This window comes from Lepus europaeus, chromosome 20 (genome assembly GCF_033115175.1).
Source record: "Lepus europaeus isolate LE1 chromosome 20, mLepTim1.pri, whole genome shotgun sequence".
Taxonomy (NCBI): domain Eukaryota; kingdom Metazoa; phylum Chordata; class Mammalia; order Lagomorpha; family Leporidae; genus Lepus; species Lepus europaeus.
This window is the reverse complement of record NC_084846.1, coordinates 28,493,788-28,516,803: the sequence shown is the minus strand read 5'-3', so window position 1 is coordinate 28,516,803 and position 23,016 is coordinate 28,493,788. Positions and strand designations below refer to the sequence as shown.

The 23,016-nt window shown below is 41.1% G+C and overlaps 1 protein-coding gene across 7 annotated transcripts in view; it reads right to left on the bottom strand.

Annotated features, from left to right (window-relative positions):
• The window catches only part of PALS2 (protein associated with LIN7 2, MAGUK p55 family member), a 121,124-nt gene that overhangs the window by 8,391 nt on the left and 89,717 nt on the right, over nt 1–23,016 (bottom strand). For all 7 annotated transcript variants that reach the window (XM_062178148.1, XM_062178150.1, XM_062178151.1 and 4 more), the window contains 5 exons: nt 21,424–21,555; nt 18,130–18,229; nt 17,728–17,796; nt 15,629–15,790; nt 1,611–1,813 (listed from right to left, as the gene is read on the bottom strand). In XM_062178148.1, coding sequence (XP_062034132.1) covers nt 1,611–1,813; nt 15,629–15,790; nt 17,728–17,796; nt 18,130–18,229; nt 21,424–21,555 — 666 coding nt within the window. The remainder of the gene's footprint in view (nt 1–1,610; nt 1,814–15,628; nt 15,791–17,727; nt 17,797–18,129; nt 18,230–21,423; nt 21,556–23,016) is intronic.

Sequence of the window (23,016 nt, the reverse complement as noted above, 5' to 3'; positions counted from 1 at the left end):
AGAGAAAAAGAATGAAAGGGAGGCGGAGGCGGAAGAGAAAGGAGGGAGGGAGGGAGAGAGAGAGAAAGAGAGAGAGAGAGATCTTCTATCCTCGAGTTCACTCCCTAAATGGCTGCAATACCCTGGCCTGGGACAGGCTAAAACTAGGAGCCTATAACTCCAACTGGGTCTCCCACATGGGTGGAAGTGGCCCAAGCGCTGGGGCCATCCTCTGCTGCCTTCCAAGGTGCATTAGCTATGAGCTGGGTCACAAGCCGGGCAACCAGGACTTGAACAGGCACCCATAAGCAAAAACTGTGTGATTGGATTGTTGAAGAAATTTGGTATTTGCTCAACTGCACTTCTATGTCATCTTCCTAATATTAAGGACATGATTTTTGTCCTGATTCTACACAGTATTCTCCTAAAATAATGATTCACTCATTTTGTTCTGCAGTTTCAGTCCTCTCAAACAAAAGAAAATATAAAACTCCATTATAAAAATCATCAAGGGTTGCTTAAACTCTATGATAATCTTAGAACTGTGTTACTATTGAAAAAGTAGGAAAAAACCTCAGTGTTGACTCACTGGAAAGCGGCTAAATGAAGGGCAGATCTGTACTGTGAAACACCATGCAGCAACGATGAAGAACCAAAACAGCTCTATGGCAACAGATACAGAAAGAGCGTCAAGAAACGCTAATAAGAAAAGCCACAGAATCTGCCCAGCATTCTTCCATTTATATAAGAAAAAAATAAAAACAGCCAATTACATACATTTGCATTAAAGGCTCATTAAAATGGCTATAAAGATACACACCAAAACAGAAGTAACAGTTATCTCTGAGTAAGGATGGGAAGTAGGACTGAGTGTGGAGGTCTAAGGGTGGGTTAGAGGGCTATAGAATGAGAATGAAATGAATGGGGTCTGTGTGTCAGGTTGGGGGGAGCAACTTCAATTTAAAAAAAAATGTATTTGTTTGAAAGGCAGAACAAGAGAGACAGAGACAGAGAGGGGGAGGCAGAGGCAGAGGCACAGAGGGGGAGGGAGGGAGGGAGGGAGGGAGGGAGAGAGAGAAAGAGAGATCTTCCATCTGCTGATTGATTCCCCAAATGGCTGCAATAGCTGGGTCTGGGCCAGGCCAAAGCCAGGAGCCAGGGACTCGATCTGGGTCTCCCACATGGTGTTCAGTGTCCTGAGTACTTGGGGCCATCATCCATTGCTTTCCCAGGGAGTTGGATTGGAAGTGGAGCAGCCGGGACTCAACTGGCATTCTGATACGGGATGCTCACCACGTCACAACGCAGGTCCCTTCAGTTTCTTATTCTTTATATTGCAGCCTAGCTTTGTTTTAAATTTAACATTTCCTAACAATTGAGCAGGTAAATACCAAATTTCTTCAACAGATCCAATCACAGTTTCTGTTGGCTAACAGGCCAGAGGTTCTCTAACTCGCCATGGATTCCTGATAAGATTCTCTAGCACTGAGAGATGACACAGGAAAAGAGCCACTTTCCCACCTAGACAAACTAACCCACCACCACTCCAGACCCCTGACAGACAGATACAGGAACAAAACCTGCTCAGAAGCCAACATGTGAAGAACAGCTTTGGAACCTATGCAGCTTACTTGTGGGTTGACGTCCAAAATACAAGTCCGTCCAGTTTGGACAACTTCGAGAATAGAATCAATCTTGGTTCCATAGAGATTGCCTTCATATTCCCCATGCTCCAGGTACTTCCCAGCTTTCACGTCTGCTTCCATCTCAGACCGCGACACAAATTTATATGCCTGGCCATCTTTTTCATCTTCCCTTGGTTTTCTTGAAGTAACTAAACAGAATAATGTTGAGAATTTGTACACACAGACTGTTGAGGCATGACAAATAAGACTAAAATTCACAGGGGTAGCTTAACATCTTTCCATTTAGGGCAGGGCTGGCAAACTGCAGCCCGTGGGCAGCTCTGACCTCATTCCTGCTCTTGTGGAAGTCTCACCAGACCACCGCCATGCTTGTTCACTTATGTGCTGTCTCTGGTTTCTTTCTTGTAAAAATGGTGGAGAGACCATATGACCCGTGAAGCCTTCACCACGGACAGCATGGCCCTCGCAGTTTGTTGACTCTCAATTTCGAGCAATGGTTTATTTTTCTTTTTAAAGATTTATTTATTTATTTGAAAGAGTTACAGAGAGAAGGAGAGGCAGAGGGAGGGAGGGAGGGAGGGAGGGAAGTAGGTCTTCCATCTGCTGGCCCACCCCCCAGATGGCCACAACAGCTGGAGCTGCGCCTATCTGAAGCCAGGAGCCTCCTCTGGGTCTCCCACGCGTGTGCAGGGGCCCAAAGACTCGGGCCATCCTCCACCGCTTTCCCAGGTCACAGCAGAGAGCCAAATCAAAAGTACAGCAGCCGAGACTTGAACTGGTGCCTACATGGAACGCCGGCACTGCAAGCGGCGGCCCCACCCGCCACGCCACAGCTGCCAGACCCATAAACTTTTTTTTTTTTTTTTTTTTTAAAGATTTGTTTGTTTGAAAGGCAGAGTTACAGAGAGAAGGGGACAGAGATCTTCCTTCTGCTGGTTCACTCTCCAAATGGAATCAATGGCCTGGGCTAGGCCAGGCCGAAGCCAGGAGCCCGTTTCATCCAGGTCTCCTGTATGGGTGGCAGGGGCCCATATGGGCCATCCTCTGCTGCTTTCCCAGGCGCACTAGCAGGGGGCTAACGCTGTGGCAAGGTGGGTAAGGCCACTGCCCACAGTGCCGGCATCCCACATGGGCACCGTTTCAAGTCTCGGCTGCTCCCCCTCTGATACGGCTCTCTGCCATGGCCTGGGAAAGTGGCGGAAGATGGCCCGAGTCATCAGGCCCCTGCACCCACCTGGGAGACCCGGAGGAGGCTCCTGGCTCCTAACCATGGCTCTACGCAGCTCTGGCCATTACGGCCACTCAGGGAGTGAGTCAGTGGATGGAAGACCTCTCTTTCTGCCTCTGCCTCTCTCTACAACTCTGCCCTTCAAATAAACAAATAAATCTTTCAAAAAAGAAAGAAAGAAATGGAACAGCCAGTACACAAACCAGCACCCGGATGGATGCCAGCATCGCAGGCAGATGCTTAACTTGCTCCACCACAATGCTGGTCTCCTTTGTAAACATTTTTAAGAAACTCTAGAACACCCCCACTCCTCACCCTTTGAGGCTGGCTATCCAAAAAATTATATATTTTCTTGAAAGGCAGAGATATCTTCCATGTGCTGATTGGCTCTCCAAATGTCCCCAACTGTAGGGACTGGGCCTGGTTGAAGCCAGGAGCCAGAACTCCATTTGGGTCTCCCACATGGGTGGCAGGGGACTAAGTATTTGGGTCATCTGCCACTGCCTTCCCAGGTGCATTAGGAGGGAGCCGCATAGGAACTGGAGCAGTCAGATATGGGGTGCCGGTGACACAAATGGTGGCTTAATCCACGGTGCCAGAACAACGGCCCCTACCCTGCCTTAGATGGGCTCCCCAGAAGCCACCAATGCTATTCCTAACGACAGCCCCTATTTTGCCTCTGGGAGGTTATTTTGTCAGGTCATCTTTTTTTCTATCAATAGACTATTTTTCTTTTAAGATTTATTTATTTGAAAGTCATCAAGCAATGGTGTAACTGGTCCTCAGCATTACCTCTCTATCCAAAATATGTGCTTTTAAAAGCCATTTTGAAACTCAAAATATATTTACCTAGAAGCAGAGCCCTGAATTAAGTTCTTAATGTGAGACATGTTGCAAGCCAATACCACCCTTTGTCCTCGTATGACATCCTTTCTTTCCACACTTGCCGAGTACTCCAAAGGTAAGCTCAGTTCACCTATTTGTAATTGGCAACACCATCTATCTCCAATGTAGTTTTGATCCACAACCTGTCTATCCTTTATCTTGCCTCAGCACCAAGCCTTTTTGGTAGCTTTCTGTTTTACCAATATTCCCTAACATCAGTTGTCTTCCTTCACCCTTCAGGGGAGGAACTAGCCATGATGTTTTAAAGAGTGACAGTGAATAGCCCAAACCAAAATTTACAAGTGGAGGATCTTTTTGTCTGATATTTTAGAGTTTGAATGTCCCTCTACAACCAATCTGATGTAGGAATGAAACATTATCATCTACCACAGGGCTCCTAGAAAGAGTAACTCTGGCAACTTTGTTAACACCAGCTTTGAAGAAGGGAATTCATTTTCTTTTTTAAAGATTTATTTGAGAGGGAGGGAGACAAGATACCTTCCATCTACTGGTTCACTCCCCAAATGGCCACAACAGCTGGAGCTTGGTCAGGCTGAAGCCAAGAGTCTAGAACTCCATCTGGGTCGCCTACAGCGGTGGCAGGGGCCCAAGTACTTGGGCCATTATCTGCTACCTTCCTAGGCACACTTGCAGGAAGCTGCATTGGAAACAGAGGAGCTAGGACTTGAACCAACTGCATGGGATGCAGTGTCCCAAGTGGTGGCTTAACCTGCTGAGACACAGTGCCTGCCAAGAAGTAGTTTTCTGTTTATTATTGCAAGTTTAACTTAAGTTGGGCTTGCCTGGATCAGATATAAAAACAGAATCTTGGGAGTTGGTGTTGTGGCACAATGGGTTAAGCTGCCACCAGCAAGGCAATCATCCCAGCTGCTCCACTTCTGATCCAGCTCCCTGCTAATGCACCTGGGAAAGAAGCAGCAGATGGCTCAAGTACTTGGGAGACCAGGACAAAGTTCCTGGCTCCTGGTTGTGACCATTTTGGGAGTGAACAAGCAGATGGAAGATCTCTCTCCATGCCTTTCAAGTAATACATCTTTTTTAAAAAATTTAATTTTTCTAAGTACTTATAAATGCAGAATGTCTGACCAAATCATCTAAATACATGAAATTAAAATGAGAAAGTAATCCAGACAAAATGCTGACAGAATTTTGGTTATTTGTAATAAGCATAAAACATCAAGAAACTTTTATAAGCGCAGAAAGAATTTCAAACTCGAGCTCAAAAATAAGGGCCTAAGTGAAAGACGAGATCATTCTGTGCAACAAAGACTTCCTTCCCCTGTTTTCAGCTCAGCTATGGCAGATGTCGCAGGCCAGGCTGGAGAACACGGATGAAGTCAGGCCGCTATGATGGCTTTTCACAGCTGAACTGTGGGGTCTCTGAGTTTACACAGCAAAGGTCGTTATGATAAAGCTTCCAGGGCAATGTTAATTCCCCAAATACATACATACTAGGACTTGGCTCAGCATCTGTGAACCTAATTTTAGAAGAGCACAGCTTTTTGGTGAAGCTCCACAGTGAAATCGCATGTGGGAATGTGTATATGACATGCATTAACTACCACTGCCTCCCAACACACTGAAGGGATCCTACTTCTTCAAGAAATGTTCTCTAATTTACAAGTATATTTTAACTGCAATCCCATTCTCTGCCGAACATCCCCTCTTCCAGAAATCTATACTGCAATATTCAAACCCCTTTCCAGTCCTAGAACCAAGAAATTAGAATTGAATAATAAGCTGATTCCTCAGGCTTATATGCTGACCTGCTAAGTAATATGACTTCTTAGAGGCAAATTTTTGTGACAGGACATGACAAAGGAACGGTTTATTTACTAAGCTCATGATGTTACTGTTAAAGAGAAAACAAGTTCAGAATTAGCTTGTTAAAAATAAAAATATAGCACCAGCATTTACCTCCTTTCCTATAAAAATGAGGATACTTCAAAAAGTTTATGGAAAGAGAATTTCTTAAAAAATACAAGTAAATTTTATACAAAAGCAATTTTGAAATCCACATATAGATTTTTCATAGTACACATTTTTTCCCATGTACTATGAAAAATTCTTTGGAACCAAAATAAATGTGTATTTTAAATTCAAGTTTTCAACAAACTTTTCTGAACTACCTTTTTACTTCCCCATCTACATCAACCTGACAATTCTGTACATCAGCAATTTGGCAATATCCTGCAAACCCACCAAAATGGAATTAACATCAGAATGCCAAACAGATGTCTACACTCCCCTGTTCCCTACACCATTACTTACAACCCAGTGCCCATCAATGGATGAATGGATAAAAATTGTGGCACATATGCACAATGAAATCTATCCAGCCCCAAAAAGACCCAGGCAAGTCTATTATTTACAGCCTGGACCACTCTAGGGGCCCTTATCCTACCTGAAACAAGCCACACACAGACATATACCATATGATCTTGCTTATATGTGTAAGCTAGAAAGGTCACACTAAAGGAGTACAGAAGAGACTGTTAGCAGAGGCTGTGGGGGAAGAGGGACGGAAAGGGGAGACTCTGGTCAATGGGCACAAGTTAAAGTCAGATAGTAATAAATCCGGGTGTACCACTGCATGGCAAGATACCAACAGTAAAGAATAATGTGCTGCATATTTCAAAATAGGTACAAGAGGATTTTAGTTGTTTTCACCACAAAGAAATAACTTTGTAATGTAATCGATATATTGATTACCCTGATTTGATCATTCCACAATATACATTTACATACCTGGAAATATCACACTGTACCCTATATAAACAACCACTCTTTTTCAATTGAAAATTAAAAAACAAAATCCATATGCTGCCAAAAAAATTCGGCAAACTTGTAACACTGAATCAATATTTTTTTCTTTTCTTTTTTTTTTTGACAGGGAGAGTTAGTGAGTGAGAGAGAGAGACAGAGAGAAAGGTCTTCCTTATTGTTGGTTCATCACCCAAATGGCCGCTATGGCCGGCGCGCTGTGCTGATCCGAAGCCAGGAGCCAGGTGCCTCCTCCTGGTCTCCCATGCGGTGCAGGGCCCAAGCACTTGGGCCATCCTCCACTGCCTTCCTGGGCAGAGAGCTGGACTGGAAGAGGGGCAGCTGGGACAGACTCTGGCGCCCCGACCAGGACTAGAACCCAGTGTGCCAGTGCTGCAGGCAGAGGATTAGCTAAGTGAGCCGCAGCGTCTGCTCAGTGTTTCTTTGTGTGTTGATTCTGAGGCTTTAAACAATATAGATGCTTATATAAATGTGAATGATTTAAATAAAAGTAAAACACGTCTACATTACACTTATTTAAATATGTGAGAGGTGATGTATGGATATATACATTTTTCTTGATATATACATTTGTCTACATAAACATTCAGATTTCAATCTTCAAAGATCTGCTCAAAACTAAAAAATATTATATCCCTTTGATTAAATAAATTTACAAATTTATACTTTATTTGCAACCAAAACGTCACCTCAAAGCCACAGAGACAATCGTGGGGGCAGGAGTGTGTTGCGGTGAAGAGGCACCACTTCAGAGTGCCTGACTCTGACGCTTCCAACCCTGCTTCCAGTTGGTGCACATCCTGGGAGGCAGGGCGGATGGCCAAGTGGTCCCTGCCACCCATGGGGCAGACCTGGATTGCGTTCTGGGCTCCTTGCCTCTGTCTTGCCCTGCCCCAGCAGTTGCAGGGATTTGAGCAGTAAACCAGTGTTTACTTTCTTTCTTGCAAATAAAATGAAAATGAACAAAAATTAAAAAAAAAAACTGCTCTTTGAATAAATGACAGTAGTAGTGGTGGTCAGATAAACTGTAGCATACTTATGTGCTGAAACACTAAGAAGCTATTACTTTTTTTTAAAGTTTTTTAAACTACTATACATAAAAGTTACCATTTAAACTACTTTTTAAGTGCACAATCCAGTGGCATTAACCTCGTTTTTGGTGTTTTACAATCACCAGCATTACCCATCTCCAGAACTTCATCATCATCCCAAACTGAAACTTTGTATCTATTAAACAATTAACTTCTCATTATGCCTTCCCACAGCCCCTGGTAGCCCCCACTCCTTTCTTGTCTCTTTGACATATTCCAGGCACCTCATATAAAATATAATTGGGACCATAAAATATTTGTCCTTTTGTATCTGGCTTATTTCACTCAGCCTATGTTCAAGGTGCATTTATATCACACCCTGTGTCAGAATTCCATTCCTTTTTAAGGCTGAGTAATATTCTATTATATGTAAGATGACAGTTTATCCATTTATCCATCAATGGACATTTGGGTTGTCTGTATTTTTTGACTACTGCAAATGCTACTAATAACTGCTTGAATTCTAGCTTTCGGTCTTTGGGGGTGTATATTTAGAAGCTGAATTGCTAGATCACAAGGCAAGTCTATGTTTAAATTTCTAAGGAACTACTACACTGTTTTCTGTGTCGGGTATACCATTTCACATTTCTACCAGTAACTCACAAGGGTTCCATATTATCCCATCCTTGTGCCAACACTTGTTATTATTCTAAAAAACATGAAAGCCATCTTAATGGGCATAAAATAGGGATCACCATGGTTTTGATTTGCATTTCCCTTTCCGTGTGCTTACTGAGCATATCTGTATCTTCTGAAGAAATCAGTAAGTCCTTCTGCCCATTCTTGAATTGGTTTGTATTTATTTAAGATTGAGCTTACACAGACATTTTAATGACTTGTAAGAATAAGGTCATGAGGTTCATCAACTATTTACTGGGCATATACTATGTGCTAGATCCTGGTCTGGGTGCTAGGGCTACAGAAATGCAAAAAATAAATTCTCTGTTCACCTGGGACATATTCCGTACATGCAGAGAGCACAGCAATCAGATAACAAACAAGAACTTCGGTATTGAACACAGTTACCAGGTCTTCGACGGGACCAAGGGAAGAGAAGGAGGAAAGGAGCTCTGACGGAGCCTGTATGAAGTCAGTGCCCAGACAAGCATTGAGCTCTTTCCTGGTTTGTGTCCCAAAGATCTCACACAACAATCCAACCAGCCAGTGAGTGGGAGAAATAACTCAGTCAAGGGACACTGTGCTTAAACAAGATGAGATCAGATTTTGGTGGTTGTTTCCCCAAGTTTAGGAAAAGATTTTAGAGTACTTGATTATTGATAGGATATTCACTGGGATGAAAGTTTATTCAAATTTGTTAAGGTTATTTACATAGTTTCAAAGTATTTTTGAACGGATTACTTATTAATTACAAGTGTAAGGAAAGTTATCTTTTACAAAGAAGAAGAAAATCTAGCAGATACCACACCTAAATCAACAACCAAAACCAACTCCATCAGGAAGGGGCCAAAACTGACAAGATGCAGCTACAGATTTAATTTTTGGAGAAGGATAAAATATGATTTATGTGTTTCTATTAATGTATCACCTGAACCTAATCATGAAGAAGCAATTAGGTAAATCTTTATCAGTAATTACACTACGAGGCAGAGATTGGCAGACTGCCTTTACAGAAACATGATTCAACTACATTCTCTCCGCAAACGGCACTTGAGATGGATAGATACAGGTAGGCTGGAAAAGATATATCACAAAACAAGAACCCAAAGAGAGCTGGAGTGAATACATTCATATCAGACAAATCAGACTTTGACCAAAAAAATGTCCAAAGGGGAACACTTTTTAAGGAGAAAAGAGTCAATCCATCAAGAAGACAAGACAATTATAATCATACACAGGTACTTCAGAAAAGTTCAGGGAAAAATGGAATTAAAAGCTATGTTTATTTTGGTGTAAATCAAAACTTGAAATCCATGCATAGGTAGCATAATATGCACTTTCCATGAACTTTTTGAAGGCCCTTCATATATGTACCTACTCTCAGAATCCCAAAATATATGAAGAAGCAAAATGTGACAGAACTAAAGGGAGAAATATGGACAAGTCACCAACTGGAGGCTCCAATACAACACTTTCAATAATGGCATTGAGTCAACAAGGAAACAGAAGACTTAAACAGCATTACAAACCAACTAGACCTGACAGTATCTATGGAACAAACCACACAGCCCCCCCCCCCCTTTTTTTTTTGATAAAAGACAACAACCTAAGCATAGAAGCAAACTGGGGCTGGTGCTGTGGTATAGCAGGTAAAGCTACCTGCCGGTTCTAGTTCCGGCTGCTCCACTTCTGATCCAGCTCTTTACTATGGCCTGGGAAAGCAGTGGAAGATGGCTCAAGTACTTGGGCCCCTGCACCAGCGTGGGAGACCTGGAAGAAGCTCCTGGCTTCGGATCAGCACAGCTCCGGCCGTTGCGACCAACTGGGGAGTAAACCATCAGATGGAAGACCTCTCTCTCTGCCTCGCCTTCTCTCTCTGTGTAATTCTGCTTCCAAATAAATAAATCTTTAAAATAAAAAAGAATAGAAGCGAACTTTTCTAACCTGAGAAAGGCTATCCACGAAACACGCAGAGATAACACCACACTGAATAATCAAAGTTCTAATCTTTCTCTTATGATCATGAGCAGGACAGGGTGTCAACTTTCACCCCCCATATTCAGTATTGCACAGCAAGTTCTATGCAGGACAATCAGACAAGAAAACAACATAAATGGTATCCAGATTAGAAAGGATTAAGTAAAACTGTATCTGAAAACATGATTTGGTATATAGAAAATCCTGAGGAATCAACACACACACACACACACACATTAGCACTAATGAGATCAGCAAATACCCTAAGTCAACACACAAAACATCAGTTGCATTTCTATATACTAGCAAGGAAAAAAAAAACAATACTTTTTACTAGAACAATAAAAAGATGTTTAATGCTTGATTTCGTCAAAATACTTGGGAACAAATTTGACAAAAGAAGCATAAGATTTGTCCACTGGAAACTACAAATGTCACCAAAAGAAATTAAAGATCTAAATATACAGAAACACATTCCTTGTTCACAGGTTGGGAGCCTTAATACTGTTGGGATGGCAATACTCCCCAAATTGATTTACTAATATCCCTCTCAAAATTCTGGCTGCCTTTTTCTATAGAAATTAAGTTTACGTTATAATTTATATAGAGGACCTAGAAAGCTAAAACAGTCTTGAAAAAAAAAAATTGGGGGAATCTGTAATTCTGTACTTTGAGATTGACTACAAAAATGCATTAATCAAAGCAATGTTTGGCTGGCATGAGGACTGACATATAGGTTAATGGAAAAGAACTGAGTCCACAAATACATCTTCACATTCACAGTCGACTGACTTTTAAGGAGGACAGCAAGATAATTCAAGGAAGGAAAAAAAGTTTTTTGCATAAAATTGTTCTGAGATAACGAACTATCTGCAAGCAAACCAGTGAGACTGGATACCCCTTCCTACCATATTTTACATAAAAACGAACTCAAAATTGATAATAGATCTAACTGTAAGAGCTAGTACTATAATACTCTTGGAAGAAAATACTGGAGTAAGTGTTGTGGACTCGAGTTATGCAAAGTCTTATACCATATTTGATGTGATACCAAAAGACTGAAATTTGAAAGAAATAAAATATATAAAATTTTTACATATTAAAGGTTACCACTGAAACATGAAAAGTCACGACACAATGTGAGAAAATATTTCTAAATCATATATTTTATAAAGAAAGGAGTCATACACACACTATAAAAATTCTTACAATTTAAGAAAAAATCATATAACATAATTGAAAAAGATGAGCTATCAATCTGAACAGACATTTCTCCAAAGAAGATAGGTAAATGGAAAATATGTACATGGAAAGTTGCTCAACATTATCAAACTGCAGGGAAATAAAAAATTAGAATCATAATGAACTATAAACTTCATATCCACTAGGATGACTATAATCAAAAAGCCAGTTGACAAATGTTGGTGAGGACGTAGAGTAATTGGAAAAACTTCCTAGACTGCTCAGTTGTCAAAGGGTTCAGACATCCTCTGTGGAAAAAGACTGTGACGGTTCCTCAAGGCCTGAACATACAGTGACCATATGACTTATAAATTCCAGTCCTGGGCAGCTAATCCAAGAGAAATGAAAACCTATTTCTCCACTAACAACAGTATACAAATATTCATAGCAGCACTGTTCACAGTAGCTAAAAGTACAACAATCCAATGTCTGTCTACTGAGTGAACACCATAAAATAGAATATGATTTAGCAATGCAAAGGAACTAAGTACTGATAAATGCTATAACCTGGACGATTCGAAGGAATTCTGTTAAGAAACTAGTCACAATACCACATAAAGAAATCTATTATGACCGAGGGTTAATAACTGCCCAAGGCTAATTATTAAGGGGGAGAGGGAACTGATGGCAAGGGGGGGTCAGAGTGTCTTTTTGGGGTGATAAAAACATCCTGAAATTGTGATAATGCCTATGTAACTGAGTATACTAAAATATTAAAAACCACTGAAGTATACACTTTAAATATATGAATTGTCTGGTATGTGAATTATATCTCAACAAAGCTGTTAAAAAAGAAAATCAACTGAGGCCCAAGTGCTTGGGCGCCTGTACCCGCATGGGAGACCAGGAAGAAGCACCTGGCTCCTGGCTTTGGATCGGCGCAGTGCTGGCCGTAGCGGCCATTTGGGGAGTGAACCAACAGAAGGAAGACCTTTCTCTTGGTCTGTCTCTAACTCTACCTGTCAAATAAAAAAAAAAAAATCAACTGAAGAATTGGAAAATCAACAGAAAAAAAACAAAAAAGATAAACGTGGGGTAAAGGAGTGAAGAAAAGGCAAAGGTGTAATTAACATTCAGTTCTATGTGGGTACCACCTGTGTGTGCAATTGAAAGCATTTAAGTAGACGCTTGGGTTCCGAGAATATATGTATTATTGTTATTGCTACTGCTACCATTATTCTTAAACTAGTTTTGTTATATATGACACTGAAATTTTAAAAAGATGAAAAAAATTTGAAGGGAAAAAAATTTTTTAAAACTGAAATGAAACCAATACCAACGAAAAAGTAAAACCTAAGATGCTACAGCCATAAGATGTCAACACTGACTTCCGGTAACTAGGTTTCATGACAGAAGATGCTGTAGCCCTTTGGCTGCAGCGCGAGTTGTGGAAGGAGACAGACTTACCCTGCACAAGAACCTGGAAGGAACTTGGGACTCTGAGGCTAGAAGCTAAACACTGGGGAGGATATGGGGCAGGCTGATTTCTATCTCCCCCTCTTTAATCTTGATTAGAGAATGTTCTCAGCACGGACATATCTGAGGGCTTTTTTTTTTTTTTTTTTGACAGGCAGAGTGGACAGTGAGAGAGAGAGACAGAGAGAAAGGTCTTCCTTTTTCTGTTGGTTCATGCCCCAATGGCTGCTACAGCCAGCGCACCGCACTGATCCAAAGCCAGGAGCCAGGTGCTTCTCCTGGTCTCCCTTGTGGGTGCAGGGCCCAAGCACTTGGGCCATCCTCTGCTGCACTCCCGGACCACAGCAGAGAGCTAGACTGGAAGAGGAGCAACCAGGACAGAATCCGGTGCCCCGACCGGGACTAGAACCTGAGGTGCCGGTGCTGCAGGCGGAAGATTAGCCTATTGAGCCGCGGCGCCGGCTGAGGGCTTTTCTAAATATCTTTGAAAGAAAAGTAAGGTCATGTGTAAAAGAGTTAGAATGGCACTGCCCCTCTGAGAAATGACGAGTAACATCTTTTGGATTTTACAATCCAGAATTTCTATCCTTCAACAAATAATGAATCAAATATAGGGCAGAAAATACACATCTTAATCACAAAGATACAGAAATGATATTCCATACATCTTTTCCTGTGAGATTACAGGATGATGTGCCCAGTAAAATGAGGCACTAGACCAAGAAAGAACAAGAATGAGATCCAGAACAAGTGCTCCCAGCCAGGACCACCACAAAGGACAATGCTCTGGTGTTGACGGTCACGCAGGCAGAACACAGAACGTGCAGCCCTCACTGAAGCCCGGAGAGTTCAGTGACGAGGAAGATCTTCAGGAAAAACACAACTTACTGAATGAGTGAATCTGGTTTAAACAACAACAACAACAAAACCATGTACAGATATGTATACAACCAGGTAAGGAGCAGCAGAAAGAAAGAACTCTAGTGATTGCTGCCTTGGATACAGGAGAGGCTGGTCAGGGATGTAAAACTGAGTTAACCAAAAATAGATCTATCTTTGGGGCCGGTGCTGTGGTGCAGCGAGTTAACGCCCTGGCCTGAAGCGCCAGCATCCCATATGGGCGCCAGATCACATCCCAGCTGCTCCATTTCTGATCCAGCTCTCTGGTATGGCCAGGGAAAGCAGTACAAGATGGTCCAAATCTTTGGGCCCCTGCACCCGCGTGGGAGACCCGGAAGAAGCTCCTGGCTCCTGGCTCCTGGCTTCGGATTGGCGCAGTTCAGTCGTTGTGGCCAATTGGGGAGTGAACCATCAGATGGAAGACCTCTCTTTCTGCGTCTCCTCTCTTTGTGTAACTCTGACTTTCAAATAAATAAATAAATCCATTATTAAGAAATACTGAACACTACCAAGAGAACAGCAAAGAAGAATGAAAATGACTACTTCTGGTAAGTGGGCCAAAGGTGGGGTAGGGAAGAAAGCAAGTTATTTTATCCCATTGTATGTCTTTAGAACTACTTGAATAATATACTGTGCATATATTAATTTGATAAAAATAGAAAACCTTTTACTTCACAATTATAGCCTTAAAATACATGACAACAGTGAAGTTTTTATTCTAGCAACTACTTAGGATTTGTCTAATTTATGGATTTACAGTGCCTACCCTGGAACCACAGCATTGCCCTGAAGGGATTATAAGAACATGAGGGCAGTGACAGAGTTACTCTCCCGACCTCTTAGAATTTTAGCAATAAGATTATTCACTAAGCATTTGATCTCAAAACCTACAGGATCAAACAAGAGAAACTCTAAAATTTATTTAAAAGAGATGGGGCAGCTTTAGACTAAGAACTGACTCAAAACAGTTTAAAGGCATTCATATACCTAGAGGTGAACTGTGTTAAAAGGGGACAGAGTCCATAACACAAGTACGGAAAGGGAGTCATTACGGCATTCGAGCTTATCTGCTGCTCTGTTCAGGGGGAGAGCATACAAGTCCCCACAGAGGCTCATGTACCTCCAAAACAAAGACAGAAGTATATCAGTCATTATAATAAAGCCAGTGATATCACCTAATGTCTTGATTGAATGCCATTCTCAACAAGTGCACTTATGACATCATGATCTAACTTTCCATGTAAATATGGCAAGAGGAAGAGTATGCAAAGATCACAAAATCAATGTCTGGTTCACTTAATGGCTATAATTCTCACCAGTGTTATTTTATAGTATACAGCATCTTTGTGACCTTAATTAATGCTACCCATGTGGAAGATGAATCACTCTTGACGTGCCATCAAAAATTAGTTTATGACCTCCCAGGCTGCAAGCCAGACCACAACAGTGCACAAAGGTTTTGTCATCCTGGATGTGACACAGCAGGCTTCCCTCCTTTCTTTACATTAACATGGGTGAAAAATACAAGTTTCCTGATAGACATCGGCTGTAAATTAATGCCAATTTTGTCACAGTTCTTAAATACCTGCATTGAACTCTAATATTTCTGGACTGAGTACTCTGAAGCAGCAACCGTCATCAACAGGCAGAAAGCCCACACTGCGTTAGCAGCACTGCTACGCGGTCACGGAATTACTGAGTCTTTCAGTATCTTCTACTTCTTCATCTTCACTGTCACAGTAAAAAACTACTTGGGCAAAATAATTAGTAATATCTCCCCTTTCCATATGCCCATACTCTTTCTACCTAATTAAACAGCAAAGAAAACACAGAAAACTTACATGGCACTGTTGTTCCAAATCTGGTAGGATTCAATACTATGAACCTGTTTTTCAAGCTTCTTCGGCCCACACCTTGAGCCCCTATCAACACTAACGTTTTTCTCTGGAAGGGAGGCATTTTGGCTACCTCCTCGTATATCTGGATTTCATGACGATCAAATTCTAAATGCAAAAACAAACAGGAAAATCTTATATTCAGTTATCTTGCCTCTACATAAAAAATAAACAAATCCCTCTGTTATTCTTTCCATAATGGTTTAGTTGTCAAATATCACTTGACTTGTACCCCCTTAAAATAGATCCGTTTTCACAAATTGGCAAAGTATGAGTTATTTTACATCTTGATTTTAAACATTTGCTTCTAGTCATTTACTCTATAAATCTGCTTACCCAAATTAGAAAGATTCCTGTGTTATCTTTATTATCATTCTATACGTTGAAATCTATTATCAATGCCAGCAGAAATAATTCCTTTAGTATAAACAAATTACAGTGGGTTTACATAATTCACACTAACAAGTGTACATCATGTACAGAAGACGGGAGTGTACCTAGTGCAGCTGCTAGAATGAGTGTACCTTCCAGTGAGGACAGTGGGTACACACTGCAAGGTCAATCTGCAAATGCCAGTTTGATTAACATGATGCATACAGATAACACACTGATGTTTAAATATTAAGATCCTGAAATTTGCAGTTCAGTCAAAATATTGGATCCGAACTCTTTTCAGTAGAAACACATCTCAAAATTACAATCTCAGTCAATGGGAAAATTACACATTTTCTATTTTGCAAAAAAGCCTTAAGGATGTATGTTAATGAATAAAGAAGGCCAAAAGTAGATCTGAAATATTCTATTTCCCATTGTAATTGGTATAGCTCTCAATCAGTAATAACACTTCCTCCTTAGGTTATTCTATTAACAGTCATTCTTTTGTCCCACAGCAGGTTAAGCCAATGTTAGGAGACAAGAAGCTGCCTTCTCCCTTCCATATTACTTCCTTTACAGTATGCTATTTACCAGTACAGAGGTAGCTCTGAAGTCAAGAATCCATGTTCAAAATTGTCAACTATTTCGAGGAAACCCCCAAAGCCAGTTCTGACTCAAAGAGCTGCATCTTGCACCTATTACTCTCTATGGCTGAGGACTAAAAATATGTTACCTTCCCTCCTCCTCTTTCTCTCCCTTTCTTACAATGAAGGGTACCTAATCCAGAGCTGAGGTTTTTTTTTTAGTTTTTTTTTTTTTTAAATTTCAGTTTCACTGAGGTATAACTGACAGAGGAATTGTATATATTTAAGGTATACAAGTTGATGTTTTAATTAATGTACACATCGTGAAATGACTACCACAATCAAACTAGCTAACATTTCAAAGCCCTCTTTCTTTTAATATGTACCTCTTTTAAAGAACACTGCCAGAGTCTGGGGTTGTGGTGCATGGGTTCAGCCACTGGTCTGAGTCTCAGCTACTTTGCTTCAGATCCAGCTCCTGCTAATGCACCTGGGAAAGCAACAGAATATGGCCGAAGTGCTTGGGTCCCTGCCACCCAGGTGGGAGTCTTAGATGGAGTTCCTGGCTCCTAATTTCAGGCTGGCTCAGCCCCAGTCATCGTGGCCATTTGGTGAGTAACCAGCAGATGGAAGACCTTCCCTTTCCCTATGTAACTGCCTGTCAAATAAATAAAAATCTTAAAGGAAAAAAAAGATCAGACTAAGATTCATTTAGTCCAGTGCTATTCTTGCACGGATATATATTATAGCAGAACACAGTTGCCCTTAATGAGAACTTAGTATCCTCTGTCCTTTAGTAACAATAAATTACTATTTTAAAATTCTCTGAAAAAATATAACACACTCCATTTAAACAAGCAAAAATCCTGATTCATTTTGTTGCAAATTATAATCACAAAACCAAGTGCACTGATCGCATATACACTCTCAGGATTTAAATAGTGTCTTTAGGTTATACTCATAGCCTGTCACCTGTTCATAGGCCAGCCCCTTCAAGTTGTGGACTAGTCTGACTCAAAGTTTATGCCACAAAAAAGTAAAAATCTGCTCTACTTAGATGTCTCAAGACAAGTATTTAAAACCTACCTGCATTTCTGGTCGTAAGATACATCATCTTTTTCTTTTTTTTGCTACTTATAGTTCCACAGAAAGGTCCTGAAGGAGGACAAGACAAACAGAACTTAGAGTGTGTCACAGAACCGAGACCTGCCAGTCCTGCTCTGTGGGGCGGGAGAACTATCTTCCCAAGGTGCATCCTAGCAGGCAGAGGGGATGGAGGCAGTGGCTGGGGTCAGAGGAGCCACTGAGTTTTGATGCTCTACCACCAGGTGGCAGAAAGGGATTGAAAAAATTACTTTTGAGAGCCACTCAAGTGGATTAGAGGGATTCAACCTAGGTGCATGTTGAATAAATTCATTTGTTTTTCCAGTCAAAAGAGGAAGGTGGCCACAAAGGACTACTTGTCATGTATCCTGTCCAGCTCATCACCTGAATTGTCCCAGTCTCTTCTGACAAATGCCTTCCTCTTCTCTTCCAGGAACTGGCTTGGAATGAGACCGGCGCTTCCTCCCTCTTTTACATGGCTGGCCTGGAATCAAATTAATGAATGTACATCTCAGTGACCAGAATTAGACCCCATATCCTAGTAAGTAAGATCAGCAGTTAAACAAAAGGATATATTTGCTTTTATGACTTTTTAAAAGCTATTTTATTTATTTGAAAGAGTTACAGAGGGAGGCTGGAAACAGAGAGGTCTTCCCTCCACTGGTTCACTCCCCAAATGGCCGCAGTGGCCAGAGCTGAGCCAATCTGAAGACAGGAGCTTCTTTTGGGTCTCCTACATGGGTGCAGGGGCCCAAGGACTTGGGTCATCTTCCTCTGCTTTCCCAAGCACATTAGCAGGGACCTGGACCAGAAGAGGAGCAACAAAGACTCAAACCAGCGCCCATATGGGATGCCAGAACTGCATGCCAGGGCTTTAACCTACTTACTGCGCCACAGCACTGGCCCCAAAAAACTTTTTTTTTTTTTTTTTTTTTTGGTGAGCAAAGCAAGATTTACTTAAGTCAGAAACCTCCTGCCACAGTGGACAGGAGAGGGCTCTGAGAGAGGAAGACCCCCCAAAAATCTTGAGATTAAATCCATGGTACATTAGTTGAAACATTTTAGTACTGGCACCTAATATCCTTCCTATCTTTCATTGGGTAAGGAAACTTTAAGACCAAAATACAACAAAATACAGGATCTTTACATTTTCAAAACATTTGGGGTCAGTGTTGTGGTGCAGCAGGTTAAGCCACCACTTGTGGTGCTGGCATCCCCTAGGAGTGCCAGTTTGAGGACTGGCTGCTCCACTTCCAATCCAGTTCCCTGGTAATGCACCTGGGAAGGCACTAGAAGATGGCGCAAATCTATGGGTCCCCGCCACCCACATCGGAGACCTGGATAGAGTTCCTGGCTCCTGCTTTCAGTCTGGCCCAACCCTGGCTGTTATGGTTATTTGGGTGCGGGATGGGGGCGAACCAGCAGATGGAAGACCTCTCTTTCCCCTTCTGTAACTCTGCCTTTCAAATAAATAAACCTTAAAAAAAAAAAAAACATTACCAGAATTATTTATAACACTAAATTAGTCAAAGAAGGGGAAATACTACAAAAGGACTTCAAAATGTTTATGTAAAAGTGAAGTTAAAAGATAGCATTTTCCGTGAACTTTTAGAGCTCCCATGTGTCTGTCACTGCACAGTGTGACGTGTTAAGACGTTGCATCTAGCATCCCTAGCTGGCATTTCCTGAGGCCATATCGGTGAAAAATAGGCAACAGTGGGAATAATGAGTATAAACTTTAATTCATTATACCAGGAACTTGAATATTCTGAGGCAGCAAATTCAATTTTTCAAAAGATGTTTTTTACTTATTTGAAAGGCGACTTACAAAGAGGGAGAGAGAAAGAGGGAGACAGGGAGAGAGACAGGGGGGAGGGAGGGCAGGAGGGAGGGAGAGGGAGTGAGGGAGGGAGAAAGGGAGAAAGGGAGAGCTTCACCCAGGTCTCTCATGTGGATGCAGGTGCCCAAGCAGCTGGGTCATCTGCTGCTGCTTTTTCAGGGTCACTAGCAGGGAGCTGGATCAGAATAGGATCAGCTGGGACTCGCAGAGCCCCCATGGGATGCCAGTTTCACAGGCATTGACTTACCCTGCTATCACACAATGCTGATGCAAGAGAGGCAGCAAATTTAAATAAAAACTCTACCTAATGCCAAAAAACGCTAACTTTTAAAACAAAATGCAAAGTGGTAATATATTTAAATAGTTAGGAAATTGGCTTTTTTTTGACAGGCAGAGTGGATAGTGAGAGAGAGAGAGAGAAAGGTCTTCCTTTTTCTGTTGGTTCACCCCACCAATGGCCGCTGCGGCTGGCGCACTGTGCTGATCTGAAGCCAGGAGCTTCTCCTGGTCTCCCATGCGGGTGCAGGGCCCAAGCACTTGGGCCATCCTCCACTGCCTTCCTGGGCAGAGAGCTGGACTGGAAGAGGAGCAGCTGGGACTAGAACCCAGTGTGCTGGTGCCGAAGGCAGAGGATTAGCCTAGTGAGCTGTGGCGCCGGCCGAAAATTGGCTTTTATCACAAAGTTAGTGTCTGTTCTTATAACTAGCATGGAAAATCTGGTACCTCTGTTAGCAATTACAATCATGAAAAACAGAATTCAAGCAAAGGACTATCACAATACAGGAAGAGACTGAAATAATGGTGACAGGGTTAGAAGAGAGAACTTTGAGATGGCATTCTTAGAAAAGAGAAAGGAGAGGGAAATTTAGAAAAATTCATAAAGGAAACAGCCACAGAAAGCAGATTTTTAAAACGAGGGGTCTAACAAATTCAGCAAGAACCTGTTGACACCATGGATTCTGTCTAATTTATCCACTTCTTAGTTTCCTCACCACGAAGTGCACTTACACCTAACAGCACCTTAATCTAAATGCAAGGGCACATTAGTAAGGTTGTGCTCATTCTGTGAATCATTTCCTTTGGAAGGCCATAAAATCTGTTACTACGATTTACCTACATTTCAGTTGATTTTACAGTCTGGTGCTCAGTCCTGGGTTCTTCCCTTTTACATTCTCTTCTTTAATGAGACTTCACTTGCTCTGATAGTTTAAAAGATCTCAAGTTTTCTGATTTGTCAGTTTCCCTATTCTACATACTGTAGTTGCTAGCTGATTAAGACAAAAACAGGCTTATTACTGCTGCTAGAGGCCTCTGAACAGCGTGTTAGGGAAGAGGAAAAAGAACATCATCACCCAGATCTTCTGGCAAATGGAGCAAGGGAAAAGTACAGGAAAATTATTTATCTCCCTTGCACACACACATTCTAACCCAAGAACAAACAGAAGTGATAGCTCAAGCAAGGCTTCGTTTCTCAAGAACTGACATGTGGGCAAGTGGATTTAGGACCTGAAGAAATTATGCTTTACTCTCTAGGACCACAGGGAGAGGAGGCGAGAGACTATCCCAAGTGCGTTCTTTCTGCCCAGCAGCACGGAGGCAACTGATCTCACCCCCTGATCAGGGCACCGGCACCAAAGGCAGGTTAACACTGTTTATTTACAGCTGCTCACAACAGGGCCGTCTGTCCATAAAATCAGTAGTCGTGAAGCAGGAGCTGTTTGTGTAGGAAAAATCATTGGAGCAAATGCTAATACCTCCCTCCTGAATATCCAGACACTGGCCAGATTGAAGACTGAAACTGGAAAAGCAGCTGAGGAATCTCCGAGAGGCATACTAACCTGCCACCAGTTTGGATCTTCTCTGTTTACAATCTGAAGAATTTCTCCTTTGGAAAACTTCAGTCCTGCTTCTTTGCAGGGTATCAGGTTATCATTGTATGGATTATAATCAAAATGACACTTCACAAACACCTAAAACACACAGCACAATGAAAAATACCATAGATCTATCATTTGTCACTGATCTTTTCACATCCTTTTCAAACCACTGATTTGAATGTAACTGACAGTGTACTGAGTATTTGGGGTTAAGGAAGTTGTCTCTGACAAATAAGAATCAAGCTATTAGAATATTAATAAGATGATTTGGTACCTGAGAGAAACAAAACACTAATATATGTTGAAATTTAATATATTAATGCTTATGCCTTATTTCTCTTTATTTCTTCAACTCTAGTAGAGCATTAAGCCTTTGATCATAAAGTAAATGTTATCTCAAAGAACAGAAAATTGTATCTATGAATCATGTTAAATCTGTTCTCTTTATATTAAGAAAAATATTTTTCAATTTCATTTCAATCTATCCAATCCTAAATCAACAAAGACTTGACTATCATTTGATCCCGCTATTCTTAAACTGTATCCCAATTTTTCACTTGATTTTCCAACACTGCATAATTTTAATGCAAGTAAATGCTACTTTCCAATTATCCTGAAATAATACTTGCAGTTGACTTAAAGCATTTATCTAAGATGTGTTAACTGACTGTGAAGGAACCCCAAAAACAAAATTAAACAAAAAATTTCATGCTGATGTCAGACCTGTAATAATACATTTGGTAACTTTAACAGAGATTTAATTGACCAAAATTAGGGCAGAAAATACTTTCCTGGAATTGTCTTGATCTGATTTATAAAATCACTTAAATTTAAATGATCAGCATTAAATTAGTTGTAAGACAAATACTGAAAATGCCTTGAGATCATCATCAATTTAAATTCATTTAAGTATACTCATTTTTCTTATATTTGCTTTATTAATAAAAATATGCAAGTTACCACCATTATGATCTCCAGTTATTTGGAATAATTTATTCATTTGTTTAAAATTGAATATTTTGAAATTCTATTTTCATTTTATTTTAAAGGGAGAGAGGGAGAGAGGGAAGGAGAAAGATCTATCCACTGGTTTCATTCCTCAAATCCTGTCAACAGTCAGCTCAGCCAGGCAGAACCCAGGAGCCTGGAACTCAGTCAGACTCTTCCACGTGGGCAGCAAGGACCCAAATACTTGACCCATCACACACTGCCTCCAAGGGTGGATTAGTAGGAAGCTGGATCAGAACTGGAGTAGCTGGGACTTGAACCAGGCACTCCAATATGGGATGCAGGTGTCCCAAGTGGCAACTTAGATTTAATCACTGCTCCAAATGCCCAGCCCTGAATTCTAATTAAATTAGGCACTTTCAGTATTTGATAGCAAGTTCACACCAACAGCTTTCTTAAAACAGGCTTGTTTTATACATATTTATTGAATATGTATAAACTGTCCACTCATTAAGTTACAAATTTTATCTTCCAAAGAACAGCCTTAGCGATAATCAGCAAGAAAACTTTAATAAGCAGAAAAGCACACAATTAGTCAGAACAATA